The sequence below is a fragment of the Glycine soja genome, chromosome 1, assembly GCF_004193775.1.
Source record: "Glycine soja cultivar W05 chromosome 1, ASM419377v2, whole genome shotgun sequence".
In the NCBI taxonomy this organism is placed as follows: Eukaryota; Viridiplantae; Streptophyta; class Magnoliopsida; order Fabales; family Fabaceae; genus Glycine; species Glycine soja.
Window position 1 is genome coordinate 27,977,211 of NC_041002.1, and position 22,335 is coordinate 27,999,545.

At 35.3% G+C, this 22,335-nt stretch overlaps 1 protein-coding gene across 1 annotated transcript; it reads left to right on the top strand.

Annotated features, from left to right (window-relative positions):
• The first annotated feature begins 6,751 nt into the window (after window positions 1-6,751).
• Window positions 6,752-22,191, top strand: LOC114420880. Its single transcript, XM_028386622.1, has 12 exons — window positions 6,752-6,798; window positions 11,757-12,045; window positions 19,321-19,533; window positions 19,637-19,900; window positions 19,998-20,533; window positions 20,682-20,889; window positions 20,974-21,227; window positions 21,310-21,477; window positions 21,550-21,654; window positions 21,753-21,825; window positions 21,917-22,012; window positions 22,090-22,191. The coding sequence occupies exons 2-12, from the start codon at window positions 11,761-11,763 to the stop codon at window positions 22,189-22,191; spliced, it is 2,304 nt and encodes a 767-aa protein (XP_028242423.1). The 5' UTR covers window positions 6,752-6,798; window positions 11,757-11,760.
• Window positions 22,192-22,335: the final 144 nt, after the last annotated feature.

Here is a 22,335-nt window from a genome sequence, read left to right on the forward strand (position 1 = left end):
CCATGTCAATTTTGATTGATGCCCTTTCACCTCACCAAACTCAACACTTTTTCCTTTTGTGCTCTTCTCAGTTATGTCTACTTTCTTCATCAAATCTTGTATGGTGATTTGGAGGTTTCTCAACTCCTGTGCATCACAATGAAGTCTTTCTAAAATCTTGCTTTGGTTCCCTATTTCTCCATTCTTTGTGAAAGGAAAAATCTAACTATTTCATATTTCTCCATTAGGGGTACAAATAATTTGAAATGTAGAAGAAACTAAAGACCTTCTCTTTTAGTAGTGATTAAGTCAAATTGAATACATATATTATAAGTGGAAAAATTCTTGCTTAAAGTATTTAACCCACTTCCATATACTTAATACTTGAATTTTAAGACTATTAGTTACTCCATACACTTGATTGATAAAAATGTCTGTAAATAAACCTCTAAAATGAATAGAAGTTCTTTGAAGTATCAAGCACACCAAAATATACTATACCTCTTCCTTTCTTTTTTGTTAGTTTTTCCCTCACTCTTTGACAGACTCCACATGCTCCTAGAGAGAGGCCCAAGCCAAATACCCACCCACGTTATTGTGTCTGCATACAAGTGCTATGAAATGACCACAGCATATCTGCCTCATCTCTGACCCACGCATTCACACACCTCACTTCCCTCCTTTTTCTTTATGTTCTTGGCAAAAAGTTTGTCTCTTTTTTCTCCGCTTCCCTAACACCTTAGACCCTTCACCTTTATAACGAACATTATTCAGACATGACAAAGGCTCGACAATACAACACATCCTTTTACATCTATTTATGCCACTTGACCCGATGGGTATATAGGTGAGTTCGACATTAATTATGAGAACTGGATTTTTTTTCTATCTTTCCTTCTCATGTATTATGTTTGCCAAATGAAAATTTTCCTCTGCAAGGGTTTTACTTTGTTATTTTTTCAATGTGCTGCGTAAGGTTGCATATTTATCTTCTCATTAATTAGAAGCAAAGAACAATTGCAACCTATAAAAAACTGCATTTTTATTCATTTACTCCACCCTCCCCCATCATTTCCACTATCATTTCCCTTTTTTTTTTCATACCAAGAATTTAATGTGAACAATATAAATACATGTACATTTTTCTTTTACTAGAACTGGTTTCACACAGCCCTTGATAAGTCCAGAACTGGTTTCTTATGTATTTTAACAACTCTTATCTGTGTCATGCACTCAGATTTTGACACCCCAAATTCCACCCTTTTTTTCTTACGTAATGTAATTAAAAAAATAATCATACATTTTTTTATGATTAAAAATAATTGTAGGTGAATCATTTTTCATTTTAAATACATCATCAATATTTTTTTGCTATCACATTATAAATTTTATTATATTTATATTTTTTATTTCTTTTTTATTTTCTCTCTAAGTGTAGGATAATATATGGAGTATTTATGAAACATTTTCTTAAAAAAAAAAGTTTTCACTGTGAGTTTTTTATTCTTCCGACCCAATTTTTTCAACACTTGCCTTGCCATCTTCATATATATAGACCCCATAACTCCTCTCTCACACACTCTTTAGGCTCCTTTATAGCTGTTTTGTTCCCTCTGCAAGAGAAAAAAGCAAAAAATTAAACATAGAAAATAAAGATATTCCTCTGGTCAGTTTAAAGAAAGAAAAACATCTCTTCTTGGGTCACTCAAATTTTTCTCTCTTCTCTGTGCATCATCACTTTGGAATTGCTTGGTTTCCACTTCTTTTTGTTCCTTCTGCTTCTGCAGGAGATTGACACACACTCACACACATATATATATTCTCTCTTCCTCTATTATGTGAAAGCCCAACATCATCCAGTTTTATGCAATTTTTCTGCTTTTGTATCTCTTTCCTCCATTCAAGGTCATGGACATTCTCTTCTGTTTTCACATGCATACACCTGTAATACATGTAATGTAACACACATAAGCATGATGAAATTTGCATGACCAAGTCTAAAGCAAGTTCTAGTCAATGCACTAGTGTTATCAAATTGTCATCCTCATTAGCATCTTCTCTGCCCAGAAGGCCAATTTCTACTTATATTTCAAATTATTTGTACCCCTAAAAGAGAAGGTCTTTAGTTTCTTCTACATTCTTTGTGAAAGGAAAAATCTAATTATGTCATATTTCTCCATTCCTGTTCAGCGAGTCTATGCTAATTGCTAAACATATATATTTCCAATGAGTGTTTTTTTTGTTGTCAAGCCAATAAGTACTTGGTTTGTATTCCATGGACCGTCCTTACCTATGGCCTAAATAAAGCTATTTTTACAAATTGTGTTGCTTTGCTGCTGCTTGAAGATAACCTTGAGGTCTTTCCACCAAGGAGAGTCTAAACTGCAGTTCCTATGAGAAATCAAATCCCTCCAACCACCATATCTACACAATAGAATTGTGGCCCACAACTGATTCTGATTATTTGCCAACTCCCACCCCCATTTAGCAAGCAAAGCCTCGTTGAATTTAATCAAATCTTTGATCCCTAACCCACCTTTACTCTTAGGTAGGCAGACTATGTCCCACCTCACCCAAGGAATCTTAATGGAGTCTTGGAGGCTGCCCCATCAAAAATTCCTTTGTATAGATGTAATCTTTTGCACCACAAGCTTAGGAATCTTGAAGAAGGATAGCAAATAAATGGGTAAGGCTGTTAAGACTGAATTAATGAGGGTTATTCTACCCCCCATTGATAGATTTCTTTGCTTCCATTTTGTAAGTTTAGCCTCGCATTTGCTAATAATGGGTTGGCACACAGACCTATTTTTAGAGCTGACCCCTACAGGAATTCCAAGGTAAGACAATGGAATATCCATTTGACTACAATTGAGAGAAGATGCTGCCTCCCTACACCAGTCCTCGGATTTGCCCAAACACCCAAATTTTCTCTTATTGTAGTTTATCTTAAGACCAGAGACCAATTCAAAGCTTTTCAGGATACACTTTAGAATTTTCCCCGTATCTTCTCCATATGCAATGGCCACCTTCACGATTTGAAATCAAATAAAGATTGGTTGGTGGTGCTTTCTCTTGTGTCCAGCAATTTCTTTGGAAGAACATGAAAATTTTAGATTTTAAAATATATAATATTTAAGTGATTTTTTTTTTGCTTTTTTATATTTACAAAAAAATTATTTATTGATTGAAATTCAAAGTGAGGTCTATTTAATAACCTTCTCATGTGTAGAGATATTCATTTTAGTAGACATGTTTGTCACATGTGTTTCTACTTGATTAATTTATAATATGTAATTTCTATTTTTTAATGTGTTGATTAATAACAATGAAATTTTTTTTTATAGTTTTTAATTTTAATATACTTACAACAAGCAATATTAATATCATTAGAAACCCTCAATGAAAGACTGATTGAATTTTTTCGAAAAATATCATTTTTGTAGATATTTATTACAATTAATATATTTTTTCTATGATCAATTAATGTTGTATGATTATGTTAAGAAAAAAAAATACTTATGTTACAAAATATAACAATTAGTATGTTTTTCTCTCGCAAGTACAAGATACTGCTAATAAACACCTTAAGCAACTCTTGTAACAAAATTACTAATGAAATATGAATTGTCTATTAAAGAATAAAAGATTAATTATTTAATTTTAAATAATATTTAATTTTAATAGTTTTCATATAATTAATTGTTATTTATATTTACATATTATTCAAAATATTATTATAAATTTTAAATATCATAAATTAATTAAATCATACAAGTGAAGGAAATTTACTATTTTGGCTTTTGATTTGTAATAAATATTTCATTTTTCTCTTCGGTCTCTAATGAATTTTTGGTTTACGCTGAGTCGTTACTAAAATAACAATTTTATATTTTATTTTTGATATTTTGTTTTAGTCTCTCATAAATTAGTTAATTTGTATATACTCCATAATAAAATAATAATTTTTTTTTAGTGTCGACTAATAACAAATAATTTTTTTTATTAAGGAGTAAATACAAAATTTACTAATTTATTAGGAACTAAGAATAAGTGTTAAGGGTCAAAATAAAATTATTTTTTTTCATTAAGAACTCAACGCAAAATACAAATTTATTAAAGAGTAAACGCAAAATCAGATATTTATCAGGAATCAAAAATATATTTAAGCCTACTATTTTTACTCACAATCATTTAAAAATAGCTCTCCCACTAGATATATTCCTTACAACATTTTTAATATTATTTAAAATTATTTATTTCCCAATTATTAATAATTTAAATAATTGAAACAAAATATAAAATTTCAATTTGAAAATTTTTAGTTATTGAGGGGCATAAACAACGTAATTCTTAATGATTTTCTTTATTATTGTTATTTATATATTAAAATTTATTTTGGTGAATAGCTCTACTTTACTATTTTCCTTTTCTTTAAATATTTAACGAGAAATTTATATAAACAGGAAATAATGTAAACAGTGACTATGGTCTATTCTTGTCTGCTTACATGAGTTGAAATCTCACTATATTCTTAGTTGTCATGGACTCATCGCGAAGATGGGATAATGCAGTGTGTTTTAGCATAAATGATAGGAGGTTTGCACTGCAAACTTTTAGTTTCTAGTTAATTATTTTCTTGGTGCAAATTATGTCTTCGTAGCATACTAGTCCACTAGAAATCATTAGAGGACGAGTCTTGAGAAAGCCACATGCTGAGATGGTTACCTTGTATTGAATTTGGAGTTTCTTTCTTACCTTATTCCTCCAACTTGCTGCAGCAATCACTCCTAAGCACTTCTTTTTCTTCATTCCATTCTTTACATTTTCAAGTATGAATCTCTCAGCTTTACATCCAGTGAGGATCACTGCACCATTGCCTACAGAATCAACCAACCAAGTGGAGTCAGTTCCCTTCTTATCTCCTGTTCTGCAACCATAACAACATGAACCACAATAGTCATCTGCTGAGGAATTTATAGCCACAGACTCTACTTTGAAGCCCATTTTCTCACATCCTTGTATGAGAATTTGGTTCAGAAAGCTTTCATTGTTGCACTTTTCTGTTACACCAATCCTTCTTTGTATGATGCAATCAAATTTTATAATCTCTACAGGCTGATATTACTAATCAAGGAAAAATAGACATTCCTTGGTTTCTAATTTCATTCATTTGTTAGAGTTTTTTCCCAATATCTAAGGGGGTGTTTGTTCCAAGGTTTCTAATTACATTCCTTGGATTCTTATTTTTGGTGGCATTACTATGAGCAAGAACTCCATTCTCTGGTATTTTAGGAAAAAAAACCATTTGCTTAGTGTACCGTCCAGATATGTCTTGACTAACCATGATGTGGCCCTTTATGAAGCTCCATCTGTGTTCAGAGATTCAAGGACTGTGTACCATGGCACTCGGATATAACTCAGTCAATCCTGATGTGCCCCCCTATCAGGCTCCATTGCCTCTGTTGAGTGAACAGCTTGGGCCTTTGCATCATCTGGATATAGAATCCAACATGTTGTACTCAACCTCAACCCATCCCGTTGCACATTCACTTCTCTACCCCTCCAGCCTGATAAATGTTTCTGCCCTATTAAAAAAACAAATTGACCTCTAATTCCATATGAACAATAGGTTGATTTTCAAAAATATCCCTAAGTCAATCAAACCAATACCTCCCACCAATTGATATCAGGACTGGTCACAATTTAAGATCCCATTAAATTTTCCATCAATATACCACCAGTTTAACCCCATCACAAAGAACCTTCACCCTTTAGACTCAGGCTAGGCTAGTGCAAGCTCCCTTTCTGGGCTAATATGGTCAATGAGAGTTGTATGCATCATTATCAATTCCTGAATACAGATGCAGAGCATTTCACCCCAAAACTGGTATAGTAGGATAGTAGATAGTGGAATAACCACTATTATGAAATTTATACATATAAATTAAGTAATTTATATTACATTATATGCTTAATCATATTAAAAATTTACACAAATAGTTTCTTTTAATTTTTTTTTTGTCAGCAAACATAGATATGATATATTAATAATGAGTACCAGTGGTATTGAAGTTACAAATTTTAGGGGCCAGCTGGTTCCTATGATTATTAGTAGGAACAAAGCCAGCACCATAGCACCCTGCTACCTAACCCATGCTACAAAAGTCCAGCCCCCACACTCCCAAGCTAAGTATAGAAACCTAGTGTTACATTGGAAGAACATTGATTAAAGTGAAGTGTAAAATCTTTCTCGTTGGACTTGAGCCATGACCAAAGTAAAAGCAGAGCATCATCCAAATGCTAGCTGTAATTTGTAGATGCCAAGATATGATGTTGTGATATCAGATTCAATAAAGGAAAGCAAAATCTAAGTACATGTCAAATGAAACAGGGCAAGGGCATAGAGATTCCATCCAAATGCTAGGACAATAATTTCTACAATACAAATCAGATCATATTAGAACATTTCCATTTCAAAATTTACACTAATTGTTTTTTTGGAGCCATTTATTAATTATATATTCCTGTCTTGCAATGATGATTTCAGCTTTATATAGCTAGAAAGAATATGATGTAGTGAAGACCTTCTTCCATCATTTGAGCTTTATATATGACTGTTGGAACTCTGTCTTCACTGCTTTCTTTAGTAAATGCCTTGCAATTTAATTCTGTATCATATCAAGTTGATTGCCACAAATTATTTTCTACATATTACACAAATGTTTGTCATAGAAGCGGTTGATTGACCAAAGTGTTATTATTTTTCAGGCTGAATCAGGCACCAAAGAATCACCAAAGAACTCCTTTCATTATTTGGAGGTGTGTTTATTGTTTCTAGTAATAGTTTAAAATATGTTTTTGAAATTCCACAAATCACAAACATGTATGATGCCTGAAAGCATGTATTCGTTTAATGCCTTCATATTCATGCCGTGTAATTGTTCTTTTGAGCTGTCTAGTATGATGTTTATTATGTATTTTTGTGCCAATATCATACAATTACGAGAGTACCATAGGTACTATAGGAACAAGTATAAATTAACCCCAATTGTGGTTGAATTTGAGGATGGTATTGTGGACCAGCTACACCCCATAACTTAATTACATGTATGTTGCACCTCTTGGAAGAGGTGTCAGCATTTACCCTTCCTTTGTTGTTTTTTTTGCAAGGCAAAAAGCAAATATATTATGTATAAAATTCAGTACTAGGTGTACTGAAATATTCTACAATAAATCTCTTCATCTCCGCCTTTTTATGTCCTTACCCGACCACCCCCAGAACATGTATTGCAAGGTGTTCAAATTTCTCGAGTCCCGTTGCATGCACACCATGTCATTGACCGCTGGAAGATGGCTAATGGAGTTGTCGTTCATGAGACAACCTGGTGTTGACCTCCACATGCAACTGCTACATATGGATGGTGTAGTCCCTGGTGTAGTCCTTCTCTGCACATTTTAACAAAGACCAAGTGTGGAACAAGGTATCATCGATAACCTTTTCAGGATCAAACGGGTGGTTCTTGAAAATCATAGCATTTCTATGATGCCAGACGAAGAAGGATAGAGCTAACCACAGAAATTTCCATCTGTTGTTTATACTAGCTTTGTTGTTCCATTGAGTGAATTGCAAAAAGTGGTTCTTTGGGTCTGTGGAAAAAGGACCCACTCTATTAACCCATCTCAAAGGCTCCCACCAAAGTCTCCTTGTCATTGTAGAGTTGCAAATAACATGTATGTGACCAGAATGAATCTCATCTACAAAGTCAGCTGCCATTTGTATTTCATAGTCAAAAAAGTCCCTTCTCCAAGATAACTTCCATTCCCATCTGCCGTCCACAAATTCTCCCATAGAATTAATTAGAAAATTCTGCTGTTTACTTATTACATATAATTGGGGATACTTTCGTTGGATATTACAGTTGTCCTGCAGCCATAAATCGTTCCGCAAACTAATATTGGACCCCGTACCCACCCTCCACTTTAAATTATCATTAAAGCAGTTATTGTGTTGCTGCTGAAAGATACTCTTTAAATCCTGCCACCATTAGGAAGTGAAATTTCTTCTACCACCAGAAATCAACTACTTTGACATAGATTATTTTTCCCAAATTCAGCTGATTTGATTTTATAAATGTTTAAAAAATGATGTTGAATTTCAATTGCACCACTTTCGTCATTAAATTTCGATGTTGTCGTTTGTGCAGTTTTTCTTCATTTTTTCTTATAAGCATTGGTAATAGAGGCCAACAAACTGAAAAATGCCGAATCCCTTGAAACAGCCATGCACCATTTTTCTTGTTAGCATTGCTGGTCCAACTAACTGCAATTGCTAATGTGTTTTCCACTGCAGCGTTTTGTACAAAAGGTGCAGTTCTGGTGTGTTTTCTACTACAATTGGTGCTCTATGCTTGTGATGCATGTCAAGTAACCCCTAAGCCACTAACGTTTGACATAGAAGGTGTAACATGGATCGAAGTTGGATGAACGCATCACGTATAACTGAAGAGTACGAGAATGGTGTTGAAGAGTTTTTGCTGTTTGCTCAAAGTAAAGCGCAACCTATGTGGGGAAAATTTTTTTGTCCATGTGTGAAGTGTGGAAATGGGAGGCGCCAAACAATTGATGACATAAGAACTCATCTTATTTGTGAGGGAATAATTCGTAGCTACACAAAGTGGATATGGCATGGGGAATCCCTCGATACAGCTGACATGTCACAGGCTGACGATGTTACTACAGACAGCGGAAATCCTATAGAAGAAATGATTTGTGATCTTGGGCAAGAGGGGTTTGAAGAGGCACATGCAGCGTTGTATGACAACATAGAAGTTGATTCAAAAATGCCTTTGTATTCCGGCTGCATATCTTTCACAAAATTGTCAGCTGTGTTAGCTCTGGTTAACTTGAAGGCTCGATTTGGGTGGAGTGACAAGAGTTTTAGTGAGTTGCTGATGTTGTTGACAAACATGCTTCCTGCTGATAACATCTTGCCAAAGAATCACTACCAAGCAAAGAAGATTTTATGTCCAGTTGGGATGCAGTACGAAAAAATTCATGCATGTTGTAATGACTGCATTTTGTACAGAGATGATTTTGCTGAACTAGATTACTGTCCTGTGTGTGGGGTTTCTCGGTACAGACCGACCAACGGAGATTCTACTGTACTAGTCTCAGACGCCGACCGCCGTCCAACAAAGGTGTGTTGGTATCTCCCAATAATACCAAGGTTTAAACGGTTGTTTGCTAATGGGGAAGATGCAAAGAACCTTATATGGCATGCAAATACTAGAAAATCAGATGGATTGATGCGACATCCTGCAGATAGCCCGCAATGGAAGGCAATTGATCGTCTGTATCCTGAATTTGGGGCCGAGCCTAGAAATTTAAGGCTTGGTCTTGCAACGGACGGAATGAACCCATTTGGAACCTTAACTACTAACCATAGCTCGTGGCCCGTTTTGCTGTTCATTTATAATCTCCCTCCGTGGTTGTGCATGAAGCGAAAGTATGTTATGCTGAGTATGATGATAGCTGGTCCAAGACAACCAGGTAATGATATTGACGTATATCTAAGACCGTTAATTGACGATTTGCGGAAATTGTGGGATGAAGGGGTTGATGTATGGGACGCAAATTTGCAGCATGCTTTCAAGTTGCGTGCAATGGTTTTTTGTACCATCAATGACTTTCCAGCCTACGGAAATTTAAGTGGATATAGTGTCAAAGGACATCACGCATGTCCTATATGTGAGCAGAATACTAGTTTCCGCCAACTTAAACATGGAAAGAAGACTGTGTATACTAGGCATCGAAGATTTCTCAAACAGTATCATCCGTATCGACGCTTGAAGAAGGCATTCGATGGAAGTCAAGAACATGAAACCGCGCCAAATCCATTAACTGGTGATGAAGTATATCAGCGGGTCAAGGATGTCGTAAATATGTTCGGCAAGTCCCAAAAAAAACCATCATCCACTTCAAACATGTGGAAAAAGAAGTCTATTTTCTTTGATCTTCCGTACTGGTCCGATCATCATGTTAGGCATTGTATAGACGTCATGCATGTCGAGAAAAATGTTTGTGATTCTTTAATTGGGACCCTCCTAAACATTAAAGGCAAGACAAAGGATGGTTTCAAGTGTCGTCAAGACTTGGTTGACATGGGTATACGTCAAGTGTTGCATCCTATCTCAAAAGGTAACAGGACATATCTGCCCCCAGCCTGTTACACAATGTTAACAGCTGAAAAGAGAAGTTTTTGTGAATGCTTGCGTAATATCAAAGTCCCACAAGGCTACTCTTCAAACATCAAGAGTCTTGTGTCTGTGAATGAGCTTAAGTTGGTTGGCTTGAAATCACATGATTGTCATGTGTTAATGCAACAACTTTTGCCTGTTGCAATCCGCGGAACATTGCCTGAGAAGGTCCGTGTTGCAATCAGTCGCTTGTGTTTCATTTTTAATGCTATATGTGCCAAGGTCATTGACCCTAAACAGTTGGATGCTTTGGAAGATGAGGTTGTCGTTGTCCTTTGTCAAATGGAGATGTTTTTCCCTCCTTCATTTTTTGACATTATGGTACACTTAGTTGTTCATCTGGTAAGGGAAATAAGGTGTTGTGGTCCTACGTATTTTAGATGGATGTATCCAGTTGAGCGGTACATGAAGGTCTTAAAGGGTTATACGAAGAATCGACATCGACCAGAGGCCTCAATAGTGGAAAGATACGTTGCTGAAGAATGCATTGAGTTTGCCTCACAGTACATTGACTCATTGAAACCTGTCGGTGTTCCTGCATCCCGGCATGACCAGCCAATAGCCGGCAAGGGTACTCGTGGATACAATGTTGTGACAATGACTAGACATGACGTGTCACAAGCACATTTGTATATATTAAACAACACAACAGAGGTGTTTCCGTACATAGAGGCTCACAAAAAACATGTTAGAGATAGTCACCCCAAAATGAACATGATGAGGGTATTGCAAGAGCACAACAAAACTTTCATAAATTGGTTTAGACAAACAATACTTGCTGATAAAAGTGTTTCCAGACGACTCACATTGTTAGCCATTGGCCCAAATTTGAATGTCCCTACATGGAAGGGGTATGACATTAACAATTATTCATTCTACACAAAGTCCCAAGATGATAAAAGTTCGGTACAAAACAGTGGGGTCTGTGTTGATGCTGATTCGGAGCACTTTTCCAGTACATCGGATAACAACCCCATTCGAGCATCCATGTCTTACTTTGGTGTCATTCAAGAAATTTGGGAGGTTGATTATACATCATTTAGAGTGCCTGTTTTTAAGTGTCAGTGGGTGAACGGGACAACGGGTGTGTTTCAAGATCCATTGGGATTTACTTTGGTAGACCTTAGTAAGGTGGCATATATAGACGAACCTTTCATTATGGCAGCACAAGCCAGACAAGTTTTCTATGTACAAGATCCATGTAATTCAAGTTTGTCTGTGGCTCTGCAAGGAAGACCAAGTGGAATGAATTACCATAATGATGAGTCAACCCTTGACATTGGTCAAATGTCTAGTTTTTCAAAACAATTGCCTTCAATGAATGAAGCTGATGAAGTGGATGATGGACATGCAAATCGTGTAGATCATGATGAAGGTCTATGGGAAAACATCCCTACAGGCTGAGTGCGAAAGTAATGCTTTGTTTAATGTGTAAATATAATGATTATGTTAGTATTACGCCTTTGCTTTTGTTAATGTCTAAATGTAATCGTTAATATTAATTGTGTATTTTATTTACAGGATCATGGCCACAGATCCGACGTCTCCTCCGCAGTCCGATGGTCAATCAGAGGCGACTTCCAAGAGGAGTAGAACAACGACACGGCTGAGAACATTGACATTAAGAACCGTGGATCAGCCCAGACCGGCTGTTTATGTGGATCCCGCTACCGGGAGAGCATCCGGACCGATGCGTGAAAAGTTCCACAGCTACCTAGGCGTAGTGGCGCGAGAAAAGGTTCCCATTATCCACAATAATTGGAAAGACGTACCTGAAACGCTAAAGGAGATTGTGTGGAATGACATTCTAGTAAGTCCTTCATACCAATTACAATATTTGAATTAAGAATCAATTTTTCTGTTAAAAACATAATTGACTATAACAAATAGTTGTCCTTTATAATCTCTACATGTGTTTCGAAACACATGTAGAGAACAGCACAAGGGCAGTTTAAATGACTTGTCCTTGGTAGAGAACAGTATTCATGCCCTTTATTTTAAATGACTTGTCCTTTATTTGAATAGTTAATCACTATCCTAGACTCCTATATTTGTAAAGAACAGCACAAGGGCAGTTTTTATTTTAAACATGAATATTAGTTAGTTAGATGAGGTTGAGAACAAATATTGTCAGATCAAAGTTAGAGACCAGAACAAATCATGTGTATAATAAGTTCACAAATTTAAATTGATAACTTAAACAAATGAAAATTGGCATGGGTTTTGTGTTAGGGAGCAGGGGTAGTATTTTTATCCTTAAATACTTAATAGGGTAATGCATATTATTTTTTATGCTAATGTAACCATAAGTTTGATTTTTATGTTATACTATTTTTGTATGGAATAAATTGATTTGTATCACTGTAAACATCCCAAATTTCCTAAAACTATGACAATAGCTGCCTACCCACTTGCACCGCCAAATAAAGCATTGCTTTCCAATCCACATAATCCAGTGGCCCTCCAAATATTATGATTAATAGGAACTTCTTTTCTTTTTTGTTTTTTACAAACACTTAGAATTATACAAACTCAGTTAACACTTAATAGCATTTTTATCACCCATCTATTGTCTATAAAGCTTTTGCGATTCCAATGAGAGAATTGCATAAAATGATTTTTAGGTTCAATGGGGAAAGGGCCCACTCTATTGACCCATCTCAAAGCCTCCCACCATAAATTCCTAGTCATTCTGCATGAGAACATGATGTGGCCAATATCTTCCTCTTCACTATCACATAACGGGCACCTATACGAAGGCAAAGTGATGTGTCTCTTTCTCAAGTTAGCCTTAGTAGGCAATCTGTTTCTGAAAATTCTCCAACAGAAGGCAATCTGTTTCTTTCGTAAAATTAGTCAATAATAATTTAATATGTAATTTCTATTTTTTAATGTGTTGATTAATAACAATGAAAATTCTCCAACAGAAGGCAATTGCTCTTGGGGGGATTTTCAGATTCCAAATAATCTTAAAAGCTCTGTCGTCATTAACAGATCTGCCATCATTCTTGAGGATATTGTAGGCTGACTTTGTGGAATAGGCTCCACTAGGATCAACCTTCCAAATAAGGGAGTCCATACTGGTTGGGCAAATCTGGACAGCATCAATCTCAGCATCAATTTCTCCTCCATTGCATCCTCCATTCCCATTTATTATCAACAAGAATTCCCATTAGGCTGATAGAAGAATCCTGCTGGTAGCTCACTTGATACAAAGTAGGGTATTTTTCTTGAAGAGTTAAATCATCCTCTCTCCATTTATCCTTCCAGAACCTGATTTTTGCCCCATTACCCAACTTCCAACACAAATTATAAAACAGCCTATTAGTGTGTTGCTGCTGGAAAATAGATTTTAAGTCCTTCCACCACTTAGAGAAAGCTGTGGAGTTTCTCCCATGAATCAGAGCATTCCAGCCACCATACTTGGACATTACAATTCTGGGCCAAAAGTGATTCTGATTAGTCGCCAATTCCCAGCCCCATTTGCCCAGCAAGGCCTCATTACAATTCTTGGACATTTGAATCTGTTAAAATTTTATAAAACTGTAAATTATTTATAAAAAAAAACATCAAACAAACAAAACCCTGATTTTTTTCTTTATCGGTCTGAAAGAGCGGCGTGTGTTTGGTATGTCCTAGGGCCCAAGAATTTTTAGTTAAAATGAGTGTAACCCAGAACTTCCATCAATTTCACTAGACAGGCAAATCAGACAGTAGGTTGGCCCAATAATTTAAACTCCAAGTTCAAACCCAATGGCTCTTCATCTTAATGTCCCCACGTGGCTAAAACTTGTCAATTTAGGGGTAACAATCCTCCAGCAACACAGGATCTATATTTTGTAGCTACAACAAGCTCTTTTATATGAACCTTATAGATGTGTGTAGGGGAGAATTTCTTGCTACATGTTTAACATCAAATACTAGTTCTCCTAGTTTTATCCAGTTGTTTCTGGACCAATATGATCTTAACTGCTACTAACAAATACCTATTGACTTCCGATTGCAGTCGTTTTCTTTGATAGTTACTACTCATGCTATTATGCTTTAGGATATTGTAACAAATAGAAAAACTAATTTGTCCCAGGTCTATCAGAATTTATTTTATTTCTTAAGCATACGTCTCTGTTTAACAGCTATATATGCTCCAGCGAGAAAATATTTCAATCATCAACTTTCCTTTTCTTGTTTTTCGCAAATGAGTTAATTATATTTTCCTAAAATATTGTTTTTATTCACCTGGACTTTCAATTTATAAATTTTATTTTAAACTACTGAGTCTACTCTAGATATTCAACAACTAGGTACAATTAATATTTTAATAAGAATTTGAAAGATGAAACGAAGGGATAGAATAAGAGTTGGAGATAACTAATTCTGACCATGGATAGAGTGTGGATACAGGAAAGATAAAATATATATATTAAAGAGTACCAGAGGTACTAGATAAGGTACAAATTAGAGATCATATTAGATTCCAGGTAGACCTAATTCTGACCATGGATAGAGTGTGGATACAGGAATGGTTATAATACACATATCAAGGTATTCTTAAAAATCCTGCACTAAGATTGGTAGACCAGTGATTATGGTACTATCATGCAAGTACCCTTTGAACTATTAAAATCTTACTTTCAAACCTCTTAGCCTCTTATGTTTCAAAAATTAACTTTGTTTCTGCTCCCACATAATTTAATTTTAAGCTTGGCAAAAGTTCCTTGTATCTTGAATTCATTAGTCTGCTTCAAGTAAATTATGCCAATCTGCTTCAGTAATTTAAGGATATGTTTTTGTTATCTGAGTCAAGGAAGCTAAAGTTTGCAAAACAAAAGTTTACTTCAGATCTTCTCTGGCTTCAAATGGTGTAAGAGAACTTAGAGAACAAACATGAAATTAATCAAATAACAATTATTGAAAGGGCCTTCCTAAAATATTTCCCAAACAAGACTTCTTTGGCCTCTTCGAAGACATTATTTGGGTCAGCAAAGAAACAAATCCTTGTTTTATTATTTCTACTTTCTATACAATATTTCTAAGGTCATTGATATCGTTTGAGAACACAAACTTCAAATTTTCAGGTGTCTCTACCTGCAATAGAAACATACAACATATTCATGTATACAACTCTAGTGTCTTATCTAAGCTCGAGTCAACACCACATCATGGAGTTGCTTGCTGATTGATTTAACAGTTACTTGGTCATCCTCACCATATAGAATCCAGAAAGATTAGTCAAACCTAACTTCTGGTATATGAAATTTAGTATTGAACAGAATGTTAGAAACTAAAATCTTCATAGGGTGCAGAAGTTTATCAGTCTTATTTACAGTTTTCAGCCCTGTATTTACTGTTCCAATAGAACTTAAATCTTGCAGTTGCTGGGCTGGGGTAGGACAATTTTTAGCATGCTAAAAATTCATGTCTACCAGTTTGTGCTGGGGACATCACAAATTCGTCTGCAGAATCCTTGGAAGCAGCATCTTTGTACGAGCAGGCAGCAATTATTTCCTTGTTTATTGTGCCATGCACAATGTCAACAACTTTAACATAAAAGAGATGAAGAGGTAAGTTACAATTGCAAGTCTTAAGTTATTTCCTTGTTTAAATCACACCAAGCTTAATATTGTTAGGCTTCTTCCTTGTGTCAACTTGTCAAAAGGTGCCCTCTTAGGAACAAAGAGGATAGGCTTACAGGCATAAGTGTCCCTCACCTGAGAAGTGCTTCACAGGCAAATGCTCTTCCAGTCATTGGAGTCAATCTTGTAGAAAGCATAATACTCCTCCTTTGTGATCTCCTAAGGCTCTGTCATCCAAATGGCCTTATGCTTGTTCACGAACGAGCATTCATGTGACACTTCCTTGTTGAGGAAAAAAAAATGTGACACTTCCTTAATCTTCTTTAAATTACTTTCTTCCTTCTCGTTCTCTTCGTCAACATCCTCCACCTAAGTACATTAAAAAATTAGATATTGAAGTCAAATTGTAATTCAAAAAATACCAAAAAAAATAAATAAACGTTTTGAAGTACTTCTTTAGATGGTATTCCTTATGGTTCAAGTAGCAATAACGATGACAATTGTATGCATGTTTTGTTTGATATTGATTTCATTTTTTGCATAAAACAAAGAGGGGAACGAACAACAATTTGAAAGTTGTACATTCAGGAACTAAAGAATTCAAAATAGCTAGTAATAAGAGGGATTTGTTTTTGGGATTTTCTGAGCACCAAGAGCGGCTACGCAAGAAGCTTGCACTTGAGGAGGGAAGGATGTTTGCAGATAATGAACAACTTTCTTAACTACTTGTCCTTCAGACTTTCCTGGTTCTTCTTGTTAATATGTACATCACAATAGTATAAGCTATGGCGTAAAAACATGGTCTATATTGACTTCTAAGATTGTTAGGGGTCAAAAAGACCATGTCCATAAGCCATAGCCTTATACTATTTATATTTACATATTACCAAAAGAAACAGTCAAATCTGAACGGCAAATAGTTAAGAAAGTTGTTCATTAGCTGCCAATATGCTTCCCTCCTCAAGTGCAAGCTTCTAGCGTACCCGCTATTGGTGCTCAGAAAATCCCAAAAACAAATCCCTCTTATTACTAGCTATTTTGAATTCTTTAGTTCCTGAATGTACAACCTTCAAATTGTTGCTCGTTCCCGTATTTGTTTTTTGCAAAAAAGAAAATTAATCTGAAACAATTCAGGCTGAATTGTTATCGTTATTATTACTCGAACCATAAGGAATAACAGCTAAACAAGTAATTTAAAATGTAACTTTTAAATTATGTGGTATTTTTTTAATTACAATTTTACTTCAATATCTAATTTTGTTAATCTACTTAGGTCGTTTTTTAAATATAAATATGAATTTAAAGGTGATCTACTGATAATATAAAGTACTTGCTAATCACAAATTATGATACGTATCATTTTAAATTTTAACTTAATTTTATAAATATTAATAAATTTATAATAAGACAATTTTTAACATGTGCTGCAGTGATTCCTTTGACTTCACTATAATCTCCCTGACATAATTAAGAATTAGAATTAGACCTGGGCTGCAGTGATTCGTTTGACTTCACTATAATCTCCCTTCTCAAGCCTTTGATTGTCTATGTTAACTTCTTTGCCTCTGATACTGTATAACTCTTCAACATGCCATTGCAGCAATTATTTTACCAGGCACATACATTTTTAATTACAATTCCTTTAATTTGTATAAGGATACAAAAATAAAACACGTGTAGCTGAATGGAAAATAAAAAATGAAGGAAGCATGAGACTGTCAAAATATTATGTTTATACATAATATGTTTATATATGATAGCATGAGACTGTCAAAATAAGTAAAGGAAGCATGTACTTTAATGTATTATTTTTTTAAATCATTAGGCCTTAGTCTTAGCTTGTTTTCATTTGGCTTTATGGCTACTGCATAAGGAATGAGACACAGTCATATGAGTTCTTTGTCTGATTTGACAGTAGAGGATATGAACATATATATGGGTGCTTTATTGTGATATTATTCAATATATCAGTTTTTTTAATGTTCTGCCACTGCTATATCTAGTAGTATCTATTTTCATATCTAGGATGCCTTGAGGGTGTATTCTGATTTGGGGTTCAGCCGCAACTTGATGGACTTCATGGTTACCACTAAGGAGCCTGAATTTCTTAGAGATGTTGATGGGACGGAACATAGTTCTAATTCAGCTGAACAAGTATCTGGTAGCTCCAGCAGGTTTGGGAGTGGAAGATATTCCACATTTTAGGTCAGAGTGAGACTACTTCGAAACAGGATGGGGTTTCTGCTTCGAATTCGAAGAATTTTAATTCTGTTGCTACTAAGCTTATCTGGTTTGAAGTTAATTGCTGAGACATTTGATTGGAGTCATGATGCCTAGGCTTGTGAACTTTCCTTGCTTGCAAAATGTGTAGATTTGTTGTTAGTGCATTATTTGTGGATTTCAGATTCATTTTTAGGAAGTTTTTGGATTGAAGGGCACATTGCTTCTTGGTTGAATAACCTGTTTGTACATAGCTGAAATAAAATTTTCAATACTAGCACTACTGGTCCTTTTTTTTGCAATTCTATTACCAGCTTTTGGTTTTTTTATGTGTCAATTTCTTGGCTTATTTTACCTAAGATTTTGAATTAATTTAAGACATGTTTCTTCGGAGATAATTAGGCACCAAACGTAAATACCTCTTACAGCATACATTAAGACCTTTTTTGTCGCCTTGTGAGAGATAAATACCTCTTCATATTTTATTAAATTTGTAATAAAAGGTAGGTATTCTTCTATTTTAAACACTTTGACTATATTTTGTTTCTTCTTCTATCACATCATATGGTTTATTATATTTATATTTTTTAACCATGTATCTCAATATTTAATTAGATGTTAGGTGTTAAATAGGTGGTATGATGTCCACAAATTAATTATAATGCATAGTTGGTAATTTGTGATAACAACATCAGCATAAAGGTAATTTGTGATTGAACCATGAAATTCTAGCACCCAAATTTTGGAAAACAGCAAATACTATCTGCATAGTTGGTAGATGAATTCACTAATCACCTGCACCGACTTTTCTTTTGTTTTATTAGTGAATAATCTGCGTATGCCATAAGTTTTGATTATTACTCTGTTGTTTTAACTACTGTGCAGAAAACATGAGAAATCAATGTTTTAGTAATGATTTCAAATTACTTAAGAATTATCAATGTACATGGATTATCAATAACATCATTGATAAAAACTCAAATTGTGCGAAGGCTGAAGCATGTTCTTAACAAACCATGAAAAGAAGTTTTTCTAGGAATTCATACTTTAAGGCAATAACTGTTATTAGTGAGTGTCACAATATTTTTTTTCATTTATTATTTGTTCAATTTGGATATTAAATTTGATGGCTGTGACTGCATGGTAAACTTACATTATATGCTGATTGGATGCTTTTGCTTTACTTGGGGTATTATGGCAGAACATTGTCATTAAATTGTTGATTGCTAGTATTGTATAATGATATACATTTGGCTGCCTTTTTCCACAAATTTTGACACCTGGTTATGTAGGCAAAGTTTGATATCGCAGAAGCTACGAAGGTGAAGACGAAGGTTATGTCAACAGTAGCGACGAGATGGCGGCAATTTAAGTCCACATTGACTAGCAAATTTGTGTTTGCTAAGACTGAAGGTCAACAAACACAGGATGTTGTGACAAAATATGGACTAGATCCTGAAGCGTGGAAACAATTTGAAGAAACCCGCCTGACACCTAACTGGGAGGTTAGTTGAATCTGTTTATGGTAACTTCAAATGAATATTTTTTTGCCAATTTGATTATTTTAATTTCAAAAAAATCTCCGCAATTATGTATGTCACATTACAGGGTATTAGGAAACGAGCACAATCAATTCAAAAACACAACGACTGCCCTCACGTACTTTCACGTGGGGGATATGATTTGCTTGAGAAGAAATTGTTAGACCAGAAACGAAAAAGGATACAAGAGGAAGCATTGTTGAGTGAAAATCCAGCAAGTGTTGATGAACCCCCATCCCCAATAAAAAGGCATGTTAAGTGGAAGGTTGCTCGGACCAGGGCTGTTGGCAATATGACATCTGACTCTGCACAGGAAATTGCAGATAAAATAGTAAGTTCACCAATATGTTGCAATGTTCATATGTTTAAGTATTTTGTAATGAAAATGACTGCACGTTGTGTATTTTTGTGTCACTTGTTTTGTGTAGGACTCCTTAGAAGAGCAGGTAACGCAGGGTTCGTTTGTACCCCATGGTCGGCAAGACATACTGAACACTGCCATTGGACGACCTGACCATGGGGGTCGCGTTCGGGCAGCAGGCTCAGGTGTCACTATTACTCAGTACTACGGAAGGGCATCAAGGACATGCAGCAGCTCGTCCACGTCCATCAGCCAACAACAACTAGATGAAGTTGTTGCAAGGCTTAGGGAAGACATGACTGGCCAGATTAGGGAAGAATTGAGGACTCAAATTAAGGAAGAATTGAGGACTCAGCTAGAAGAGGAAAATAAAAGGAGCTTGGAAATAATGACCAATGCATTGAAAGAGGCTATTAAAAAAGAGTTGTCAAATAAAGGATCCCAAGAGGCACTCCAAATTCAGCCGGACATACAACAACTAGGTGCGCGTGTCAGCACACAGGGAAGTAATGCTGTTACCAATGCGCAGGCTTCACAAGAACATGATGCTGATGCCATACCATTGATGGGACTGTTTGTGCAGCGTAACGATGGTACACAAAGGTTTGTAGAAATATTACCTTACTTACAATTGAATCGGAGTTTTGTTTTTTCTTGCAGCTGTAATTGTTGGGTTTGGTTTGTGTTTTGTTCATGGTTTAGTTTTTGTTTTATATGCACTAAAAAAAGCTTTGTTTATGGTTCATTTAAGGTTGGTGGCCATGGGGAAAATAATGGAGGGGGATTCAATCATACACACAGTGGCATATGCAGATGATGTTGTCAGGGTAAGTGTAGAAACAGTTATTGATCCTGAGGCTGAGGTCCCCTATGCCACCTCAGAAATACAATATGTGAAGCAGGCCGTCAATACATTTGTAGCTTGGCCCACACACCTTGTGAAAGCTGTATTAGATGAGGTAACATGTTTCATTTGACATACGTAAAGTAAAACATTCATAGATTACAGTACAAATACTCACCCACTTTCATTAACCATGTAGCATCCACAACGTATTCCACACAACGAGGATGCACATGTGCCGAAGCCGGCTAATGTGAACGCAGATGATCCGTTGCGTGAATTGATGAAGTACAGTTTCGATCTTTACGACAAGCCACTTCAAATCAACTTTGATGGGAGATTTCTTGGAATTGTAGATGCATCTACATCGATATTCATCACATATTCAGATGTTATTGAAATAATAGTAGGAGACAAAAGTCTGAACATATCTGTCATACAATTATGGTTAATGTAAGTGAATTCCTTCATATAACTCATTCCTCATTCATTCAATATCATGATCCACTACAATACTTTCAAATCATGTGAATAGGTATATTCATGAGTGGAGTCAGATATTCAGTCAAGGTTTCATGTATGCATTCCTTGAGCCACAGTCGTTGGTTTGTTCAAAGGATAGACGCAGCGAATGCGAACAATATCTTGAAAGATGGCTTAAGGAATCTGACCGAGAGGTGTACATTGGACCTTACTTCCATCAGTAAGTGCTATTTAACAAACATACTTCAAATGATGTTTGGGTGTATACGTATCTAATGTGAATGACATGCAGGGAACATTGGCAACTCATAATTTTGTGTCCTAGGCAACATGTTGTTGTTTGGTTCTGTTCTTTGCGTAGGAAACCTGATATGCATATCAAAGCTACAATTAATAGGTTATCTCATACCATATAACTTTTTGCAAGCCTTCTTTAATGGTCATTATTGATTGACATTTTGTTGTATATGCGTTGATGTGGTTTTTTAAAAGCAGTGTAATGACAAAATTGAAGAAGACCTTGTCTCCTGAAACTAAGGCAGTTGCACCAAAGTGGATTGAAGTAAAGGTAAGTCAGCTATGTACCATGTGTTAGTGTTGTCTAGTTAAGTCATGAACTTATGTAATGTATACGATGTTCAAATGTTTTCCATATGTAGAGTCACGTTCAAACCGGCTGTTATGAATGTGGATATTACATAATGCATTGGATCTGGAACATCATAGCCAGCGACATAAAGAGTGATTGGTCCATGGTATGCATAAACTTCAGTACAATTGGAACTGAATTTTTATATTTGCAGTACTAACTTACAATTATGAATACTTGCAGTGGTTTGCTAATGACACACCGTTGGACATCGGCATCATCACCACAATTCGAAAGAAATGGGCAACATTTTTTTTAAAGACAACAATAAGTCAAAACGGCTAATGATGGCGTTGGAGTATTTTTTTCCCTGTATTTGAGACAATTGTTATGTTATTTGACACAGCGGCTATTTTATTTTCGGTCATGCTACTAATATTCTATTCTTAGTATTACCTACTCAATTTCATATAATTGTAGTAATATATT

Bases quoted from the DNA above. Each gene is read 5' to 3' on its own strand.
- LOC114420880 (XM_028386622.1), top strand. From the start codon at position 11,761: ATGGCCACAGATCCGACGTCTCCTCCGCAGTCCGATGGTCAATCAGAG. The intron at 19,901-19,997 runs GTAAGTTCACCA...TGTTTTGTGTAG, and splicing joins AGGAAATTGCAGATAAAATA to GACTCCTTAGAAGAGCAGGT. The intron at 22,013-22,089 runs GTATGCATAAAC...GAATACTTGCAG, and splicing joins TAAAGAGTGATTGGTCCATG to TGGTTTGCTAATGACACACC.